At 45.9% G+C, this 20,001-nt stretch overlaps 2 protein-coding genes across 2 annotated transcripts in view; both read left to right on the forward strand.

Moving 5' to 3' along the window:
• The window catches only part of LOC310832095 (beta-4C adrenergic receptor-like), a 685,807-nt gene that overhangs the window by 507,297 nt on the left and 158,509 nt on the right, over positions 1-20,001 (forward strand). The gene's annotated exons all lie outside the window — the stretch shown is intronic.
• Positions 1-20,001, forward strand: part of LOC310833008 (uncharacterized protein) — a 37,436-nt gene that overhangs the window by 4,679 nt on the left and 12,756 nt on the right. The window contains exons 6-18 of the mRNA XM_083715367.1: positions 30-200; positions 920-1,027; positions 1,961-2,107; positions 3,169-3,579; positions 4,446-4,680; positions 6,435-6,652; positions 7,178-7,366; positions 9,285-9,469; positions 13,129-13,321; positions 13,926-14,080; positions 15,130-15,236; positions 15,918-16,042; positions 19,330-19,674. Of these exons, the coding sequence (XP_083571493.1) occupies positions 30-200; positions 920-1,027; positions 1,961-2,107; positions 3,169-3,579; positions 4,446-4,680; positions 6,435-6,652; positions 7,178-7,366; positions 9,285-9,469; positions 13,129-13,321; positions 13,926-14,080; positions 15,130-15,236; positions 15,918-16,042; positions 19,330-19,674 (2,589 nt within the window). The remainder of the gene's footprint in view (positions 1-29; positions 201-919; positions 1,028-1,960; positions 2,108-3,168; positions 3,580-4,445; positions 4,681-6,434; positions 6,653-7,177; positions 7,367-9,284; positions 9,470-13,128; positions 13,322-13,925; positions 14,081-15,129; positions 15,237-15,917; positions 16,043-19,329; positions 19,675-20,001) is intronic.

Raw genomic sequence — 20,001 nt, forward strand, 5'->3', positions numbered from 1 at the left:
CTCTCTCCCCTTGTGCCTTTCCTGTTTAGATGCCCTCCCTGGCTCCGTGAGGAAAGTGCCCTTCCGCTCCCACTGCTACGCCTTCCATTTCCCATCCTTCCGGGAACTGAGGTCGTGGAGAGAGGCCCAGTCTTTTTGCCAGGAATCTGGGGAGGGCCTCGCAATTGTTGGCGATGAGGAGCAGAACACCTTCCTGTCAGGTGAGGGATGGAAGCAGCAAACCAGTAGCCAAGACAGTAGCATTTTGGGCTGATCTAGCTGGGCTCCTCTTAGAATAATAGACTCATAGTTGGAAAGGGCCACAAGGACCATCGGTCTAGTAGTCCAACCCCCGCAATGCAGGAATCCTTTTTGCCCAACACGGGGCTTGAACCCACGAACCAGAGATAAAGAAACTCATGCTCTACCAATTGAGATATGTGCTTCTTATTAGTTTTTTAAGTGCCCTTGGGGGATGGCTGTTGCCATTTATCTCTTTATATTTTAAATATTTTGGGGGCTGCTTTTCTGGGCAAATGCCCCTTTAAAGATGCTTACAGTCCAAAGCAGCAAAAATTGAAACTAACAGTGGAGATTTTCAAGACTTAAAAGAGCACCTGTACCCAAATGCCGCCCTCAAAATAACTCTCTTCCTCCTCCTCTTCAGTTGGTACAGTGTGGTGCTGATAATGCCAAGGTTGCAGGTTTGATCCCTGTATGGGACAACTGTGTATGCCTGCATTGCAGGGGGTCAGACTAGATGACCCTCGGGTCCCTTCCAGACCTACAATTCTATGATTCTATGAGATGGTGGCATTTATTGTCCCCATTCAAACTGGGAGGTAGTAGTGATGGTTTTGCACTGGAAGAGGGTGCGGGGAGCTGGCCATCTAATCCTTACCAAGAAACATCTGTGATGGTTTCTCCTTTTCCTCCCCAGATGCCTTTCCTGAGGACGGCTGGCAGATGTGGATCGGGCTGCGCTTTGGCACCTCATGGAGGTGGAGCGACTCGTCAGCCCCCCCAGCCTATTTCCGGTGGCATCTGGGTATGTTGAGTCCAAGCATGATCGCTCCTGAACAGAAGGGTCCTGAATCACAGCTGGTTCTCTGTGCCAGAACTCTTGGTTGCCATCCAGAACTGCATAAAAACTAGAATCATAGATTTGTAGAGTCGGAAGGGACCCCAACTCAACCCCCTGTAATGCAGGAATCTCAACTCAAGCATGATGACAGGTGGTCATCCAACCTCTGCTTAAAAACCTCCAAGGAAGGAGAGGCCACCACCTTCTGAGGGGGTCCAATCCTCAGTTGAACAGCTCGTACTGCCCTAAAGCTGTTCCTAACATTTAGTCAGAATCCTCTTTCTTGTAACTTGAATCCATTGGTTCAAGTCTTACGCTCCAGAGCAGGAGAAAGCAAGCTTGTTCCATCTTCCATGTGATGACCTTAAGATATTTGAAGATGGCTCTCATCTGTCCCATCAGTTTCCTCTTTTTCAGGCTAAACATACCCAACTCTCTCTACTGTTCCTCATAAGACTTGCTCCATAAGACCTGGGGCTCTTTATTATTTTATTGCCCCTATTTATTTATTTATTTATTTATTTATTGCATTCATATCCCACATTTTTCTACAAGGAGCTCTTTCCCTCCACCCTTAATCCCCACAACAACAATGCCCAAATTAAGATTTGAACCCTGGTCTCTCCCAGGCCCTAGTCTGCAATACCACATTGACTCAGCTGGGGTTCCTTCTCCACACAAATGGGCTCTGGGATGGGGTGTTGAGGCTGGGGGAAGGGTGTGGAATGGACCTAAAGTTCTTGCCCATTTCCCACATGGGGTGGGAAAGAAGTGCAGGAAGTGACAATGAAGGTAGAATTAGGAAGAGTGTTGGGACTTCCTGGAGACAAGGTAGGAGGCTGTAGCTAGAAGCCGCTCATATGGGCTCTTACAACCCCTGGCTGCTCTATTCTCTAGGAAAAGCCCCCGAACAGGTGAAGGACCAGTGTGTGGTGCTGAGTCTGCAGCCCACCAATATGGCCCAACATGGGACGTGGCAGACCAGACCGTGCAATGAGCGTCCTACGACCGAAATAACAGGATTTGTCTGCCAGCACAGATATGGTGAGTGCCATAGATGCTCAAGGGCAACAGAGGGGCCGCAGACAGGCTGGAGCAGACAGAGAGAGAGAGAGCTGCCTCTTAACTCCTCTCTTCTCATGAGTGGAGAAAAGGGGAGCTAAAATCACAAAGCAATTTGCAGTATAAAAGCACCACTCTGGTGTGAAAATGTTGGATTTTCATCTGAAATGCTGGACATCATCTCAAGGAGACCAGAAAGCAGCTGATAATAATGATAGTGATAACGATATCGGTAACGGTAACCAGAACTGTAACCATAACCGTAACAGTATGATATCGATTAACGATAACGATAAACATAACGGTAACGATAATGGTAACGGTAACAGTAACAATGTTATTAATTGTACTCTGCTCCAGCCACTCTGAGATCCAAGGAATTGCAAACCCCTAATTAGCAAATTCCTGATAAATTAGGTAGAAAGACTAGAGGAACAGACTATGCAAAGGGCTGGCAACAAACCTGTGAAGAACTGAGCTGACAGTTTGAGACAAAATCCCTCTCCAAAAGCTTTTATGGGAAATCTTGGAAGAAAGCCCTCATGTAGGGGGATAGCTTTCATCCCCTTGAATTATAATTATAATTATTTAAATTATGCCACCCTTATATAAATTATATGCCACCCTTCATCAAGATCTCAGGGTGGTTTACAAGAGGCAATTCAAAAAAGGCATGCTCATTTTGATTTCAGAATCGGCATTTCGTTTCGTAACTGCATAAAATCCTTCTGAAAGATAAAAGAATCTGGATTTGGGGGACGAGTTTGGGAACCTCAGATTCCACATGTGAATTTTTGTAGGTCACTGCCCCTCCCAATCCCTTTTGCCTCGGCAGGGGGAGAGCCTCGGTGGGGGGAGAGGCAGTGGCTGAGTGCTAGGGGGCTGATCCAAAAGGCGGCTGGGCTTCTTGTCCTCCAATGCTTCCTCTCACAGGCTCTGAATGAAATGAGTGTTGGGAGTCCTTGAGTCGAGCTCCACCAATAACAGCAGACTCCTCCGCCTTCCCTTCCCTGGGTCTAATTTGCTCCCATCTCTGTTGCCAGATTTTTGTGGTCCACCGGAGCCTGTGTACTTTCCCCTCCCTGGAGGGATAGGTCCGCATGCCACAGCTGATGTCACCTTCTCTTTCCCTGGTCATTCTTCCTGCACCCTGTCCTTGGCTGGCCTCCACACCGATGCCACTCATTTCCGACTAAGCCTGGAGTCCAATGCCACCCACGTGCGTGGCAGCGTCACCACAGATCTCGGAGGCTCCCTGGAGCACAAGAACTTTTCTGGGGTGCCCTTTCCGCCTGGGCTGTTCAGCACATGGAGCCTCTTCACTTACCCTGATGGCCTCGCAAGCTTCTTGGACTACCAGGAGCATTTCCGTCTCTCCAGCGCCCAAGACATTCCCTTTGCAAACCTCGGCTCCTTGAGGATAATAGGAGCAACCGTGGCCAACGCGTCTCTAGGTAGGTTGGGGTGGATTTGTCTTGGGGGGAGGACACAAAGAAGAGTCCCCCTTGCTTTTGAACCAGCAGAAGGTGGGCAAACATTGATGTTTCTGTAAAGAGACATGGGGGGTCCCTGCAGCAAGCCCCTTCCACCTGGTTTCCTTGGAATTCATGTCAACAGAGGCCAATGAAGTTTCTGCACTGTCAGGTTCTCTCCTTGACATATATCTGCTAGCTGAGCATGATAGTCAGAAATCTGCAAGCAGTGCAACCCTTCCTTTGCATGTTGCAAGACTGCCAGCTTTTTCTTTCTCTTTTTTTGCATGCACAGACACCATTTTCCATGCACAGACACCATCACCTCCAACAAGGGGGGGCAGTACAACCAAACATGGTGTAATGGTTAGAGTGTCAGGTTTTGGACCTGGGAGATCAGAGTTCAACTCCCCACTCAGTCATGAAGCTCACTGGGTAACCTTGGAGTCAGCCGCAGCCTCTTAGCCTACCTTGCAGGCTCGTTGTAGGGATTGACTGAGGGGGGGGGGTGAACTATGGACTCCTTGGAGAAAAAGGTGGGAGAGAAATGAAAGAAATAAGCCTTTCTGCTAACTTGCTTGCATAAGAAAGCTGGAGAGTCAGGTGGAGAATCACCAACCTGGTGCCCAGAGATCTTGACGCAGTCGCAATTGGACCTGTGCCAGTCTCAAAGTGCGACTGACCCTCTCAATTCCCTCCAAGTCCACCACTGATTGTTTCCAGGAATAGCTGAAGGAGGGCAGGAAAAGGCTACAAAGGCTTTTTGTGCTTTCCCAGAGAATCTGCAAAGGAGGGTGCTCACATTGTTGGGTAAGTTCAGAGGCTGACCTTTTTGCCTTCCCTTCCAGAGTATCGCCTTTCTTTTGACCTACACTTCCCCAGCAGTGGCAGCAGCCTGCAGCTGGAAGATGCCATACGCCGCTACCTCAACAACTTCACCATCGGGCTGTGGGTTCGAAGTCAACCTGCTGCTGCTGCTGGCTCCCACAAGATGTGCCTGGTCAGCTATGCGCTGAAGTGGAGGCAGCCAGAGTTTGCCCTCTTCCTCCTCTCCCCCTCTGGGTTGGAGTTCCACATCAAGGGGTAAGCAGGAGGTCCCTCCACTTGCAATGATGGTTTAAAATGATGCTCTCTTCCCAAATTTTGATCTTGGATGTGGTTTTGAGGTTTTATGACATTTTATATGGGGTTTCTATACTTTGTGTGTGTATAATGCTATATATTACATATCTCCACAATTCTATGATTCTATGTCCTTTGCTGCCGCTCTAACTTGGGCACCAAAATGTTTCGAGCTGGTGGCGCAGCCCTCTCACCATCCCAGTTGCCAGGAAGCCACTAAGTTTCTTTGTACTCCAGATGTCCGTTATGTGAGGGGGATAGCTCAGCTGGCAGAGCATGTGACCCTTAATCTCAGGGTCGTAGGTTTGAGCCCCACATTGGGAAAAAGATTTCTGCACTGCAAGGGGTTGGACTAGATCAGTGTTTCCCAACCTTGGGCCTCCAGCTGTTTTTGAACTACAATTCCCATCATCCCTGACCACTGGTCTTGCTAGCTAGGGATGATGGGAGTTGTAGTCCAAAAACAGCTGGAGGCCCAAGGTTGGGAAACACTGGACTAGATGACCGTCATGGTCCCTTCCAACTCTATGATTCTATTATCCCAGTTCCCTGTATTCTTTGGGTGTGGGAGGGAGTTGTGTGCTTTAAATGTGCTTGATGTGGATGTGGCCTCAGTTAAGGAGACTTTCATCAATGAGCCACCTACCAAGCAATTTACAGCAATTCCAAAATTATAATTTTTGACCTCATGACTATAAATGATGTGATCTGAACAAGCCAGGAAGCTGGCATGAAATGTATTCTTTGAAATGCATTTGCTGATTTATCTGCACACATCCCAACCTGAGCATGGAAAGGTAAAAGTGATCCACAGTGATCCATGCGATGGTCATCTCCAGGCTTGACTACTGTAATTCGCTCTATGCGGGGCTGCCCTTGAAGCTGTCCCAGAAACTCCAGCGGGTACAGAATGCTGCAGCGAGGCTCCTCACGGGGTCTCTGCCATGGGAGCATATTCACCCAGTGCTTTTCCAGCTGCACTGGCTCCCGGTGGAGTACAGGGTCAGATTTAAGGTGCTGCTTTTGACCTTTAAAGCCCTTCACGGCCTAGGACCCTCATACCTACGGGACCGCTCTCCTGGTATGCCCCACGGAGAGCCTCAAGGTCCACAAATAGCAACACCCTAGTGGTCCCGGGCCCTAAGGAAGTTAGATTGCCTTCAACCAGAGCCAGGGCCTTTTCAACTCTGGCTCCGGTCTGGTGGAACGCTCTGCCTCATGAGACCAGGGCCCTGCAGGATCTGATTTCTTTCTGCAGGGCCTGTAAGACAGAGTTGCTCCGCCAGCCCTTTGGCTTGGAGCCAATTTGATTCCCTCCCTCTCTTTCTTTTTTCTTTTCCTTCTCCTCCTATGATGAGGCTACATTTTAATATTTTAATGTTTCAGTATTTTAATGCTGTATTTTAATTTTGTTTTTAATTTGTAATCATTCAACTTGTTTTTATTATTGCTTGTAAGCCACTCTGAGCCCGGCCTTGGCTGGGGAGGGTGGGGTATAAATAAAGATGATGATGATGATGATGATGATGATGATGATTAAAAGGAGAACCCAGATAGCTCAGTTGGTAGAGCATGAGACTCTTAATCTTAGGGTTGTGGGTTCGAGCCCCACAATGGGCAAAATATTCCTGCACTGCAGAGGGTTGGACTAGCTGACCCTTGCTGTCCATTTCATTTCTATGATTCTATCACTTCTTCCCGGTTTCTCTTTGCAGCTCAGTGATGTTCAGCGGCACCCAGGGCTCCCTTCTGGATGAATCCTGGCACCATGTGGCCGTCTCGGTCTCCAGCGCTCCTGGCTACCCATCCTTCAAGGTCTTCGTGGATGGATTTCTCTGGGAGCCCCACTTCGCTGAGAGTAGCAGCTTCCTGAGGAAGGGGCTCTCCCTTGGGGGGAAGCTGATAATTGGACAGCTGGAAGTGGGCAGCAGAGGTAAGTCCCTCCTTTGCTCAGAGGCTGTAGGCTTGCCCTGTAGCTGTAGTATAGAAACCCCATATAAAATGTCATAAAACCTCAAAACCACATTGACCAAAAGCATTTAAAACCATCATTGCCGGTGGAGGGACCTCCTGCTTACCCCTTGATGTGGAACTCCAGCCCTGAGGGGGAGAGGAGGAAGAGGGCAAACTCTGGCTGCCTCCACTTCAGCGCATAGCTGACCAGGCACATATTGCAGGAGCTGGTGGTAGCAGCAGCAGCAGGTTGATTTTGAACCCACAGCCCGATGGCAAAGTTGTTAAGGTAGTGGTGAATGGCATCTTCCAACTGCAGGCCGCTGCCACCACTGGGGAAGTGTAGATCAAAAGATCCCCTCTCAAAGGCTGGGCCCATAACAAAGACTTGGAGAAAAGCCGTAGCCCTTCCATCTCTCACCTCCATGCCCCCACATCACTGGTCCTCATCTCTGGGCAATAAGGGGCTCTTACCACATCCCTGCATGTTGGGGCTGCATTGTAGGGACCAGCCTCTTTGTGGGTGACCTGAGTGAAGTCAACCTGTGGGACCGAGCCTTGCCCGAGGTTTCCATAAAGCAGATGGCAGCCTCAAGGACTCGGTGGAAGTTCCCTGGGAACGTGATGAGCTGGAGCACACTGGTAGCAAAGAAGCCTTCCTCTGTGCAAATGAGCACTGCAAGCCAAGACCCAGGTAAGTGGCCTGGTGCAGCCAGATATATAAGCTAATCGCCAAATGGCACCTTAAACCTAAGTTACAGTCGCCGCAATGGAATGTCTAGGCACCAACTCCCCCCCCCCCATGAATATTGTTTTTGTTGTTATCATTTCTATACCGCTTTATATTTTAAAGGAAAAATCTCAAAGCGTTTGGCAACACATTAAAACATCCCATCAAACAATTCAGAATAAAACAAATTCAGGCACCTAGGGAAATATTTCAGAACCTTTCAGTGACATTTAGCTTTCCCCATACTTGTCAACCAACTTAATTAAAAGAGCTGCTCCATAGCAGAAGTAAATCTAGGAAGCCAGTGTGCTGTAGTGGTTAGAGTGTCAAAACAGGACCTTGGGAGAAACAGGGTTCAGATCACCAGGAAGCCAGCCATGAAGCTCATTGAGTAACCTTGAAGTCAGTCGCAGCCTCTTAACCTACCTCACAGGGTTGTTGTAGGCAATGACTGAGGAGGGAGTGAACCATGGAGTCCTTGGAGGAAAAGGTGGGCTATAAATGCAATAAATAAGCTCTTCTACCTACCTGCTTGGGACGCGGGTGGCGCTGTGGTCTAAACCACCGAGCCTAGGGCTTGCCGATCAGAAGGTTGGCGGTTCGAATCCCTGCGACAGGGTGAGCTCCTGCTGTTCGGTTCCAGCTTCTGCCCACCTAGCAATTCGAAAGCACATCAAAGTTCAAGTAGATAAATAGGTACCACTCCAGCAGGAAGGTAAATGGCGTTTCTGTGCGCTGCTCTGGTTTCGCCAGAAGTGGCTTAGTCATGCTGGCCACATGACCCAGAAAAACTGTCTGCGGACAAACGCCAGCTCCCTTGGCCTATAGAGCGAGATGAGCACACAACTCCAGAGTCGTCCACGACTGGACCTAACTGTCAGGGTATCTTTACCTTTACCTTTACCTACCTGCTTAAGAAAGAAGGGCCAGCCAGATGGAGAGGTAGTTGCCAACCTGGCATCCAGAGATTGCCACATGGTCACAACTGGACTTGTGCCAGTCAAAAAGCATGCCTAGCACCTGGCAAATTTAAAACACTGGATGAAGCCCAGGAACAAAGGGGGGGGGGGTGAGGGCAGGCAGCAGCTTGGGCTACTAAGGGGACAGTGTGATATCACCATGTGACCTTCAACTTGGGTTGTGGGAAGCAGCTTTTAGCTCCTGTGAGACATGGGCTCCGGACTGAGAGGAGATATGAAAGCTATCTTCAAATATCTCAAGGGCAGTCACATGGAAGGTGGAACGAGCTTTGTTTCCCCCCACTCCAGAGGGTAGGGCTCAAAGAAATGGCTTCAAGTTACAAGAAAGGAGATTCCGACTAAACATTCTGTCATAAGAGGTGCTCAACAGTGGAATGGACTTCATCTGAAGGTGGTAGACTCTCCTTCCTTGAATGTTTTTAAGCGGAGTGAAATATACTCAGAGTCGCAAGGTGATTTCATGCTCTTTATTCAGCTCATAGTGGTGAGGAGGAATGAATGAATGTCCCCTCAAAGTATCTGCTTTATATACATTATTTACACAATGGGCTGCACATGATTGGCTAATTCTGGAATTCTACTGTAAGCCAATCAGGTTGCGGATTCACTTATATCTGGAGCATGATTGGGTGGTTCCTGCCAACCAATCATACTGCTGCATTGTTCTAGGACCAATCAGACTGCTGCATTCTGAATCCTATTGTTCTAGGACCAATCAGACTGCTGCAATTTGGATCCTATTGTTCTAGGACCAATCAGACTGCTGCAGTTTGGATCCTATTCAACTCAGTACATAACACAGAGGTTGGATGCTTGAGTTGAGATTCCTACATTGCAGGGGGGTTGGGCTAGAATAGATGACCCTCGGTCTTCCAACTCTGTGATTCTGTGATTCACCACAGGCACCGCCTTCGTGTGGTTTGGGTTCCTTCGGCTCAGAGGCAAACAGTCAGCCCTGTGCATCGATCCAGAGCAGTCCCTGGTCTATACTGAGCTTGCGCTAGACCAGCGCCTCAAATGTGCTTTCTGGGGACTGCAGCCAAATGGTCGACTCCGCAACATCGCAGACCCTCCTTCCTGCCTTCAGGTAAATGGAACTGGCACTCCCTCTCCTGAATGACGTCAGGGGATAAACTCTTTGATAGTGGTGGATTGAGGGTTGCAGGAGGAATCGGCCACCCTATTTATTTATTTATTTATTTATTTATTTATTTGCATTCTATGACTGCTTTTAATCTCAGTCGTCTCTTTCCAGTCTCTCAAATCTACAGGGTAAAAGCTTTTTTTTATGATATTGGGTAATTTGAAGTGGTTGCTGGATCACAGCAACTCCTTTTCCAGTTTTTATTTATGTTCTTACTAAATTTTTCTTAAGTCACAGTAGAACACACAAAGAGTCTCTGTTTTCACATCACTGAATCGTTCCAACAAAGCAATATGTTGTAGGCAATAAGGGGTCACCCAGACTGCTTTCGATTCACACCCCTTAGAGCAGCTTAAATTTATACAAGCTTCTCACACACACACATTTATTTCCCCTCCGCTCCTGAGAAAAACGAATAGGAAGACAAGCAGGGGGCGGGGTCCTTTGCAGGGGGTGCCAACACCCCAAATGCTTTAGGGAAAGAAATGCAAGACTCCGGGAGTAGCTTGATAGTGCTTCAAAACAACCTGCTCTGGGATAGTTCAGGGTCATGGTTTTGAGCCCCATGGTGGGCCAAATAATCTTGCAAAACAGAGCATTGGAATACAGTGGTACCTTGGTTCTCGAACGGCTTATTTGTTGAACAAATCGGCTCCCAAATACTGCAAACCCGGAAGTAAGTGTTCTGGTTTGCGAACGTTTTAAAGGAAGTCAACTGCAGCTTCCGCTTGGGGGGAAGGAAGCTCCTGCAGCCAATCAGAAGCCGCGCCTTGGTTTTCGAATGGTTTCAGGAGTTGAACAGACTTTCGGAACGGATTAAGTTCAACAACCAAGGTACCACAACTGATGAGCCTTGTGGTCCCTTCCAGCTCCACATTCTATGATTCTATGTACCTTTGGGGGGAAAAACCCCACTGGCTCTTCTGCTTATTTTCCAGCATGAACCTGAGGAGACGGACGGGGCAGCAGGAGATTCCTCACCCTGATGCTGGTGGGGGCCTCTTGGCTAAGTCCTGGGGTGTTGCTCATGCATTTCAAAAAACCACCAATTAATTAATTACATTGATATACCCTGCTTCATCCGAAGATCTCAGGGCTGTTCAAAAGATTGAAGAACAGGATAAAAGCACAAATAAATTGTTTGAACAGAAACAAAACAAAAGCAGCCTTTAAAACACATTTAAAAGGCTGTAGAATATTAATCAGCCCACAATGTTATTTTCGGAAAGGTGAGGACTCACTGCACAGATATACATAAAAGGTCAGTGTTGTTGTTGTTGTTTTTTAAATGCAACACAATGTTTTAAAAATGCAACAGCCCATTGAGTGCAGACTCGCTGACCAACCATTTGACTTGGTGGCAGGTAGCCTTAGTGGCCTCTTTCCCTCACACCAGCTGTATACCCACCATACTTCATTTAAAACACCTCCGTTCCAAAAGGGTGCTGGGAATTGTAGCTTTGTGAGGGCTGAGCTACAGTTCCCAAGATTATTTAAAGGAAGGAGATGAGCATCAGGGATATGGCACACATGCAGCCACCAGCACTGCCGGTTTGAAACCAGCTTGGAACAGCATCCACTGCCCTGCATTCCCCAGCTCTAGAAATTGCATTTTTGTGTGAGTGCTGCTATTTTCTTTTAGGTGTTCCTTGTCCCTTTCACAGAAAAACTACTTGCTTAGGAGTCATGAGAGTTAAATAGATTTAAGTCTGTAGTTTCGGGGTGACATCTCAAGGCAGTTTTTAAATGTTTGATTGTTTTGCTGTGTTTTTATATTCCGTTGGAAGTTGCCCAGAGTAGCTGGGACAACCCAATCTGATGGGTGGTGTAAAAATAATGAAATTATTACTAAATCATTATTACAAAGAAAGGAGCTCTAATTCCTGTGGGGTATCTCTGTGTGAGTTCTTGTGCCAGCTTGCCAATGAGCTCAGTTGTTTGTGGGTTTTCCCCCTTCAATAATGGTAGCCTCATTATAACAATGCCAAGTTATAATACAATTATGAGCCCCAGTAATTCAGATGCCAAATTATATAATTTAGGAGGCCTCCCATGTGCTAGAATTGATGGTTTGATGATTTACTTTGTTTCTGCATTCCAAAATCTTATTGATCTCAATTCCATTCCATTCAAAATAACACTCCCTTATACAACAACTGCAATATTAACGGCATCCATTCATCTTGACACATTAAATGATTTACAAATCTGTAGGTGAAGCACTCACACTATATCCTTATTCCTTCTGTGTGTGACAATTATTCTCTCCATTGTGATCCTTCCTGTCCGGTTAGCTCAGTTGTTAAAAGTGTGATGCTAATAATGCCAAGATTATCGTTAATAAAAATTATTTTTTAAAAAAGGGGGCCACTAGGGGGCGCATCGGAAGATGGCTGACAATAACATCTCTCCGACCCACACGAGGTAATTTGGAGGCTATGATGGGAATAATTAGCCTCCCTACCCCCCCTCAGGATGGTGTGGGTGACTGCCCTTGCCTGCTGTGCGCTATACCACCCCCGAATTTGTTGGAATGGGGGCACTAGGCACAAAGCCCTCCTGTGGGATTCCGGCACTCCTGGACGCCGTCCCTGATCCACGCCACTAGCTGCAAGAACTTCAAAAGAAACAATTTGGATGAAGGAATGCACATATGTCAAGGGAGGAGGGGGAGTAAAGACTGCTAACAGAAGAGATCTCTGATAAAACAAGACAAGAATAAAACATGAGAAGATACGCCAAGATACGGTATGGCAAATGACTGATGGGGGAGGGGGGGAAACTTTCCTTTCTTTCCTTATGTGATTAAACAAGAATCCCCTCCCCTCACAAGTCAGAAATGTCGTTTTAAGGACTTAAGCTGTGGATTTAAGGCTGTGTTGAGATAAACCAAAGCATGTTTTAAGAAGAGCGTGGAATGTATAAGAGCTTTGGAATGATGCAGTTAAAAATGCCGTCGCCATATTGGGAAGTTCTGTCGGAGGACTTAAGTCTGAGAGGAGAAATAGAGAAATAGAGCTGTTTTTATATTGTGGGTGAAACTCCTCAGTGGGACTTAAGAATGACAGTTCTGTAATTAATGATTGAAAGAGCACTGTTATCTATGAAGGTGATGATATATGGAAACCATCTCGATTTGAGGATTGGAAGAACGGAAAATTCACACAGGATTATTATTGGTGTTTATCGGCTTAAGGAGACTATCAGAAGAGATCATAAAGAAAAAAGAGAAAATATATGAACAAGATGTGATGTGGAAACAGCAAGATAAGACTGGATAGAATTATGAACTGTTTGGACTGATTTGGACATTAACGCAGTAGCAAGAAGATGATCAGAATCCCCCTTCGGATCTTGAAATATGGGTCCCCCCAACAAAATTTAAAATTCGGCTTTGTAATTCGGAATTTATGTGATGTGATTTAATTTGATTTGATTGGCTAGTTAATAAAAATTATTTTTTTAAAAAAGGATTATGGGTTTGATCCCCGTATAGGTTCATATTCCTGCATTGCAGGAAGTTGGACTAGATGATCCAATGGGTCCCTTCCAACTCTCTGATTCTGTGATTCATGCAGGCTTCTCCCCTGTTCTCTGTGCAGGTGGCACCAGATGGAGTCTCCTTGTTGAGCAGTTCAGACTGTTCCACGGACACCAAGAGCTCCTTTCGCCTCTTACCGGACCAGCGGCTGCAGAATCTGCACTTGGGGTTCTGCGTGTTTCAAGGAGTCATTCACACCAAGCTCTACCTGGGGAAGTGCACCCCACAGGCATTGTATTTTGTGTTGGATCGGGGTGTGTTCTTTAAAAAGTATACTTGCCCCTCCCTTCCTCCAAGGAGCTCAGGGCAGGAGACTCCTCCCTCCCCTTTCACATTTTATCTTCGCCACAACCCTGCATGGTAGGAGGCTTGGGTGAGGCAGAATGACTGACACAACACCTGGTGCTTCGTTGGGGCTCATCTCACACAGCCAACAGTTTAGACTGCTTCATTTTGCTATGGGGAGGGGTAAGCTGTGATGAGCCCAGCTGGTGTGCGTGTAAAAGGAAGTCTGATGTATTTGTTAGCAGACTTTGCAGGTTGTGTGAATTAGATTGGAATAATCACTTACAGTTTCCGGAGTTCAAAGGCTTTATTCATGCAAAAGTTATTTATAGGTTGGGCGGAGATGAGAGAAAGACATTTGTCAGGACAGAATAACAACAAAATAGCTCAGGGTTGAGGGGCAGAGTTAACAGAGGCTACAAACAAGTGTTGACTAGATTGTTAGACAAACAGTGCCTTGTATGGTTTAAAGTAACACATGTACTGTATTAGCTGGAAATTCAGTGAGAAGGAAATGTATTTGTTTTTCCCCAACATTGTGCACATCATGCTCTTTGCCATTTCCTCTTGCAGATGTGTACTGCCCCCAGTCCAGGGCCTGGAGATCCAGGAAGGACAAATGCCTCTTCCTCGTCTTGGATGCGGCCCTTGAATGGAGCCAGGCCCTGAAGTTCTGCCAGAGGTTCCACGGTGGGAGCCTGGCCACACTGAGCAGCCCACAAGATCTGGTGAGCAGTTTCTCTGGTCTGAGCACAGGGAGTATCTGAAATGGCACCCAGGGCTGCCAAGAGTCATTTGGGCCCCACCCAGCAAGGGCTGGCCAGCTAAAATTATTTACACAGGATATAAAATAAATTTGTAATCTCATTTTTATGTTAATAATAAACACGATAACATTTGCTTGAATTCGTTTCGTTCTGGATTGTTTGATTGGATGTTTATTTTTTTATAAAAAATTATTAGGAATTTCAACATAACATTTTATCAAAAATACGTCATCCTCATTTTCTCCCATTTTTTCCCTCCCCCCTTCCCTAAAAAGAACCCCCCCCCCCCAAGACTTCCCTCAGCTCCTCTCTCTGGTTTCTCAGCATATGTTATTCTCTTCATATTGTAAAATGTTAAAGATCCTTAATTAATCTATCAATATGTTACCAATAAAAAAATGGTGTATGTTTATTCAAAACCTGCCAAGGAGTCCAGTTCATTTTATTGTTTCTTTAAGTACTTTGTAAAAGGTTCCCATTCTTCTTTAAAGTCACAGTTATCCTTATCACGTAATTTGTGTGTCAATTTTGCCAGTTCCGCGTAATCCATCAGTTTCTCTTGCCACAGTTCTTTGCTCAGGATTTCCTCATGTTTGATTGGCTGTTTAAATGTGTTGTCAACCACTTTGAGATTTCATTTAAAATATAAAGTCGTATATAAATGAAATGAATAATAATAATGACAATAATAACAATAATAACAATAAATCCCACTGGGGGAAAATCTAGTGCCATTGCGGCGACTGTAAATTAGGTCTAGATCAGTTGAGTTTCTAACACTGATCACTCTGCCTCATGATAGAGCCGGCCCTACATAGGTAATGGCGCTGGGCTTCCCAATCTAGGCTCTTTGTGCTCCTCCCAGCATCTTCTTGGCACTCAGGCCTCTCCACCCTGCTGTCTCTGGTGGCTTTGCACAGTTTGCATCCTTTGGGGTGTGCTGACTGGCAAGATCCCCACTGCGTGTTTTTGACTGGTGAAGGAAAATGACCTTCTGCATTCCTCCACAGGTCTGGCTGCAGAAAGAGCTGGAGGTGAGTGTCTGGACTGGGCTTCGCAGTGGCAGAGGCTTGTGGCATTGGGCCGATGGGGCACCCTTCAACCAAGCCTTGCGGCGGTAAGTAAGAACCCCTGAGAAAGAGACTGTGGGGCGGGATGGGTGGATTGGGGCCATTTGTCTATTAAGACGGCAATCCTGTGCACACCTGCTTAGAAGTGCATCTCACGGAACTTAATAAGAACCACTTCTGAATAATCAGTCAATAAATAATAGAAGCAGCTATAGTGCAGAGATTGAACACACTCGCTGCCAAGTCATCTTGCCATCCGTACAAGAACCCAGTAAGGTTGGCCACTATCATTGTCACCATATTGCATGTGGGGGAAGGTATGGGGAGAGGCTGCAGCTGGGAGAGAGTTAGTTTATCGTAAGCAACTTTCAAAGGAGTTCTATTTTTATTTAATTCCTTTTTTATTGTATTGTATGTTGTAAAGTCTCAACCCCCCCCCCCAAAAAAAATTATCAAAGGAGTTTGAGGTCTCCTAAGGAGCTGTTCAGGATAGAGAAACGTTCAGAGGAGCTGTTTCATTCACCAAGCATATTTTGCCAGGATCTAGCAATCGCAAGTCTTGAACAACTTGCTTTGATTGCCAAGAAGGTTGTCTGAGAAACATGGGACTGAAGCCAAGGCAAGGGGATGAGATCTAAAACTGAGCGCCTCAAAAGGGCACAAGTCAGCAGGCCTGCCAGACGCCATCTCTGGCTTCCCTCACCCTCTCTCATTCTCTTTGGGGCCAGCTTTGTTCTCTCACAGGGTCCCTCGGACATAGAAACCTGCATGCTGGCCCTGAGCTCCGGCTTCCTGAAGGCCGAGCCGTGCCACAGGCCTCACCGCTGGATATGCCAGGCCTCCCACCAGAGTGGTAAGCAGAGCTGCTTTGGGCTGCAGATTTTTTTTCATTTCATAGAATCCTAGAGTTGGAAGGGACCCTGAAGGTCATCCAGTCCAACCCCCTGCAATGCAGCTGTCCCCTACAGAGATCGAACCTGCAACCTTGGCATTAGCAGCACCACACTCTAACCAGCTGAGCTATCCAGGCTGAGTTTTCATTTTGGTATTTATGGGGCATTCCTGAATTGCAGGGGGTTGGACTAAATAATAGTAATAATAATAATAATAATAATAATAATAATAATAATAATAATTTTTATTTATACCCCGCCCTCCCCAGCCAGAGCCGGGCTCAGGGTGGCTAATACCAATAAAATCACAGTAAAAACATAATAGGGGAAAGAGGGGGGGGGGACAAATTTAAAATACTAGTTAAAATGCAATTTAAAATGCAGCCTCATTTTAAAATAGCCGATAAATCAAGACCATAAGGGGAGGGAAACATAAGGGTCAGACCGAGTCCAAACCAAAGGCCCTGCAGAAAGATGTCAAGTCCTGCAGGGCCCTAGTCTCTTGTGACAGAGTGTTCCACCATGTCAGGGCCAGTGCTGAAAAGGCCCTGGCCCTAATTGTTTTTTTTTTAAAAAAAAATATTTTATTAAAGATTTTCTTAATACAGTAAAAAAGAAACCAGAATAAACAGAAAACAAAACAGAAAAAGAAACAAAAATACAATTAACATCTTATAATAGCCATATTTTCTTCACTTTTTGGACTTCCTCACATCTCTCGCTCCTGCGTTCCAAAATTATACAATTTTAACCAGCAATTTATCACCTTGTTTCCATTCTTATTCTATAAATTTCCAATATTATGTCCCTAACTTTAGATACTTTTATCTGAGTCTTAAATACCCAATTTAAACCTAATAATTATTCAAAATTTATTTTTCTCTTAAGATTCGCTTACTCTCATATTCTTTCCAACTAGCTTAATGGTGCCGTGTTATTTTCAATCTCGCATCCTTCTTAGCACTCATGTAATTTACAATGTTTTTGTAGATAGTCCTTAAATTTCTTCCAAACCTCTTCCACTGCTTCCTCTCCCAGGTCTCGGAATCTGCCGGTCATTTCTGCTAGTTCCATATAGTCCATCAGTTGCATCTGCCATTCTTCCAGCGTGGGCAAATCTTGAGTTTTCCAGTATTTGGCGACAAGTATCCTTGCTTCTGTTGTAGCATACATGAAAAATGTTCGGTCCTTCTTTAACACCCTCTGGCCAACAATGCCCAAAAGGAAGGCCTCTGCAGCCTCCAATTATCTCCATCTTTTTCTAGTATTTCCCAATATTTCAGCCATTTGACCTCCATATTGGGTCTTTTCAGAGCCTTAGCTTCCATAGGTGACAGCCACCTTGGGGTCTTATTTTCTAATAAGTCTTTGTATTTTGTCCAGACATTAAACACTGCTTTCCTAACAATATGGTTCTTGAAAGTCTTATGAATTTTAACCTTGTCATACCACAGATATGCATGCCATCCGAAAGCGTTGTTAAAACCTTCCAAATCTAAAACATCAGTGTTTTCAAGAAGCAGCCAATCTTTCAACCAGCAGAAAGCTGCTGATTCATAGTACAACCTTAAATCTGGCAGGGCAAACCCCCCTCTTTCTTTAGCATCAGTTAATATTTTAAACTTAATTCTGGGCTTTTTGCCCTGCCAGACAAATTTAGAGATATCTCTTTGCCACCTCCCGAAACACTCCATTTTATCCACAATCTGTAAAGTCTGAAAGAGAAACAGCATCTTTGGCAATACATTCATCTTTATAGCAGCAATTCGGCCCAACAAGGAAAGTTTCAATGTTGACCAACTTTCAAAATCCCTTTTAATTTCTGACCAACACTTTTCATAGTTATCCTTAAATAAGCTCAGATTCTTTGCTGTTATGTTTACCCCTAGGTATTTTACTTTTTTTACCACATTTAACTCTGTCTCTTTCTGAAACCTTTCTGATTCTGAAGATGTCAAGTTTTTCCCCAATACCTTAGTTTTTTGTTTGTTTAGCTTAAATCCCGCCACCTGACCAAACTCATGAATCAATTGTAATACCCTTTTTGTACTAGATTCTGGCTCCTGTAAGGTCAAAACTAGGTCATCTGCAAAAGCCTTGAGTTTATACTGTTTCGCTCCGACCTGAATTCCTTCAACCAACCGTTCCCCTCTGATCATATTCAAGAGCACCTCCAGGACTGAAATAAATAGCAAGGGGGAAATAGGGCAACCTTGTCGTGTTCCTTTTTCAATTTTAAACTCTTCCGTCACCACATTGTTAACTATCAATTTAGCCTTTTGTTCTGAATAGATTGCATCTATCCCATTTTCAAATCCCCGTCCCACTCCCATCCCTTCCAGGTTTTTCTTCATGAACTTCCATGAAATATTATCAAAGGCCTTCTCCGCATCTATAAATATTAACACTGCTCTTGTATTAATATTTGTTTGCAAAAGTTCCAAAATATCAATGTTCCTTGTGTTGGCAAACAAATGTCTACCTGGGAGAAAGCCTGCCTGATCTTTATGAATCACTTCGTTTAGAACTTTTTAAAATCTACTTGCTAAAATGTCTGCAAAAATTTTATAATCCACATTTAGAAGGGAGATGGGACGGTAGTTCTTAAGTTGTGTCTTTTCAGTTTCTGATTTAGGTATCAATGTGATGAAAGCTTCTTTCCACGATTCCCGTGCTTTCTTCCCCTCCATAATCTCATTGCAAACCTCCATTAGTGGATGTATCAAATAGTCTTTCAATGTCTTATAATATTTGGAGGTAAGCCCATCTGGCCCTGGAGTTTTACCCAATTGCATATTCTGAATGGCATCTTCGATCTCTTGTTGTGTTATTTTATAATTCAGGGTTGATCTATTTTCTTGAGACAACTTTGATAATCCATTCTTTGTCAAAAATTGTTCTATCTCAACCTCATTTTGCGGCCCTTGAGTATATAGTTGTTTGAAGTATCTCTGGAAGAGACCTGGCCCTAGTTGAAACCAATCTAACCTCCTTGAGGCTCAGGACCTCCAAAGTGTTGTTATTTGTGGACCTTAAGGTCCTCCGCGGGGCATACCAGGCGAGGCGGTCCCGTAGGTATGTGGGTCCTAGGCTGCATAGGGCTTTAAAGGTCAAAACCAGCACCTTAAACCTGACCTTGTACTATACCGGGAGCCAGTGCAGTTGGTAAAGCACTGGATGAATGTGATCCCGTGGCCCTCGTGGTCCCTTCCAACCCCACAATTCTATGATTCTCCCCTCCCCTCAGGCTCCTACATGACGTTCCCTGAGAAGTCCTTCTATGGTGCTCCCTCCTTGGACCTGAGCTTCCCTTCGCTGGAGGCTGCCAAGCGGCAGTGCTCTGCCTTGGGCACGGGGTGTGACGCCGTGGTCAGCTCCGCAGGGGGCCACCGCCTTGCCAGGGGGACACGCCTTGTGGTCCTGGAAGACCCTGACGCCAGTTCGGCTGCTGCCGTGCATGTCAAGTCGAGCTGCCGGCCCGGCTTCTCTGGCCAGGACTGCCAGTCGATGTGCCCCCGGTGTGAGCCAGGCCTGAGCTGCAACCCGCTGACGGGCCTCTGCGATGGATTCCTGCGCTACAGGGAGGCAGCCGGTATGTGCATCTCAAAGCAGTGGGCTAATGGGGCTCTCCTCCGAGCCGTCCCTAATGCAGCCACCCTCAATCCCATGCAAAAAAGGGTCACATTTGGAGAAACAGGGTTAAACCAGTTGTGGCACTGGCTCCAACCGCCAGCCCTGGAGCCCTGAGAGGAAGGAGGGCTGGTGGCCTCGTTTGGCACCATGGAGCCCTTCAGACCTTCTGCTGCCCCCCCCCTAACCTCCCTTGCCACCTGTTTGCTCCCTTGCCCCAGTGCAAATGGATTGCAGCTGCCTTCAAGCCTGTAGCTCTTCCAGAATAATAATAATATTTTTTATTTAT

This window comes from Podarcis gaigeae (genome assembly GCF_964106915.1).
Source record: "Podarcis gaigeae genome assembly, chromosome: 15".
Lineage (NCBI taxonomy): Eukaryota > Metazoa > Chordata > Lepidosauria > Squamata > Lacertidae > Podarcis > Podarcis gaigeae.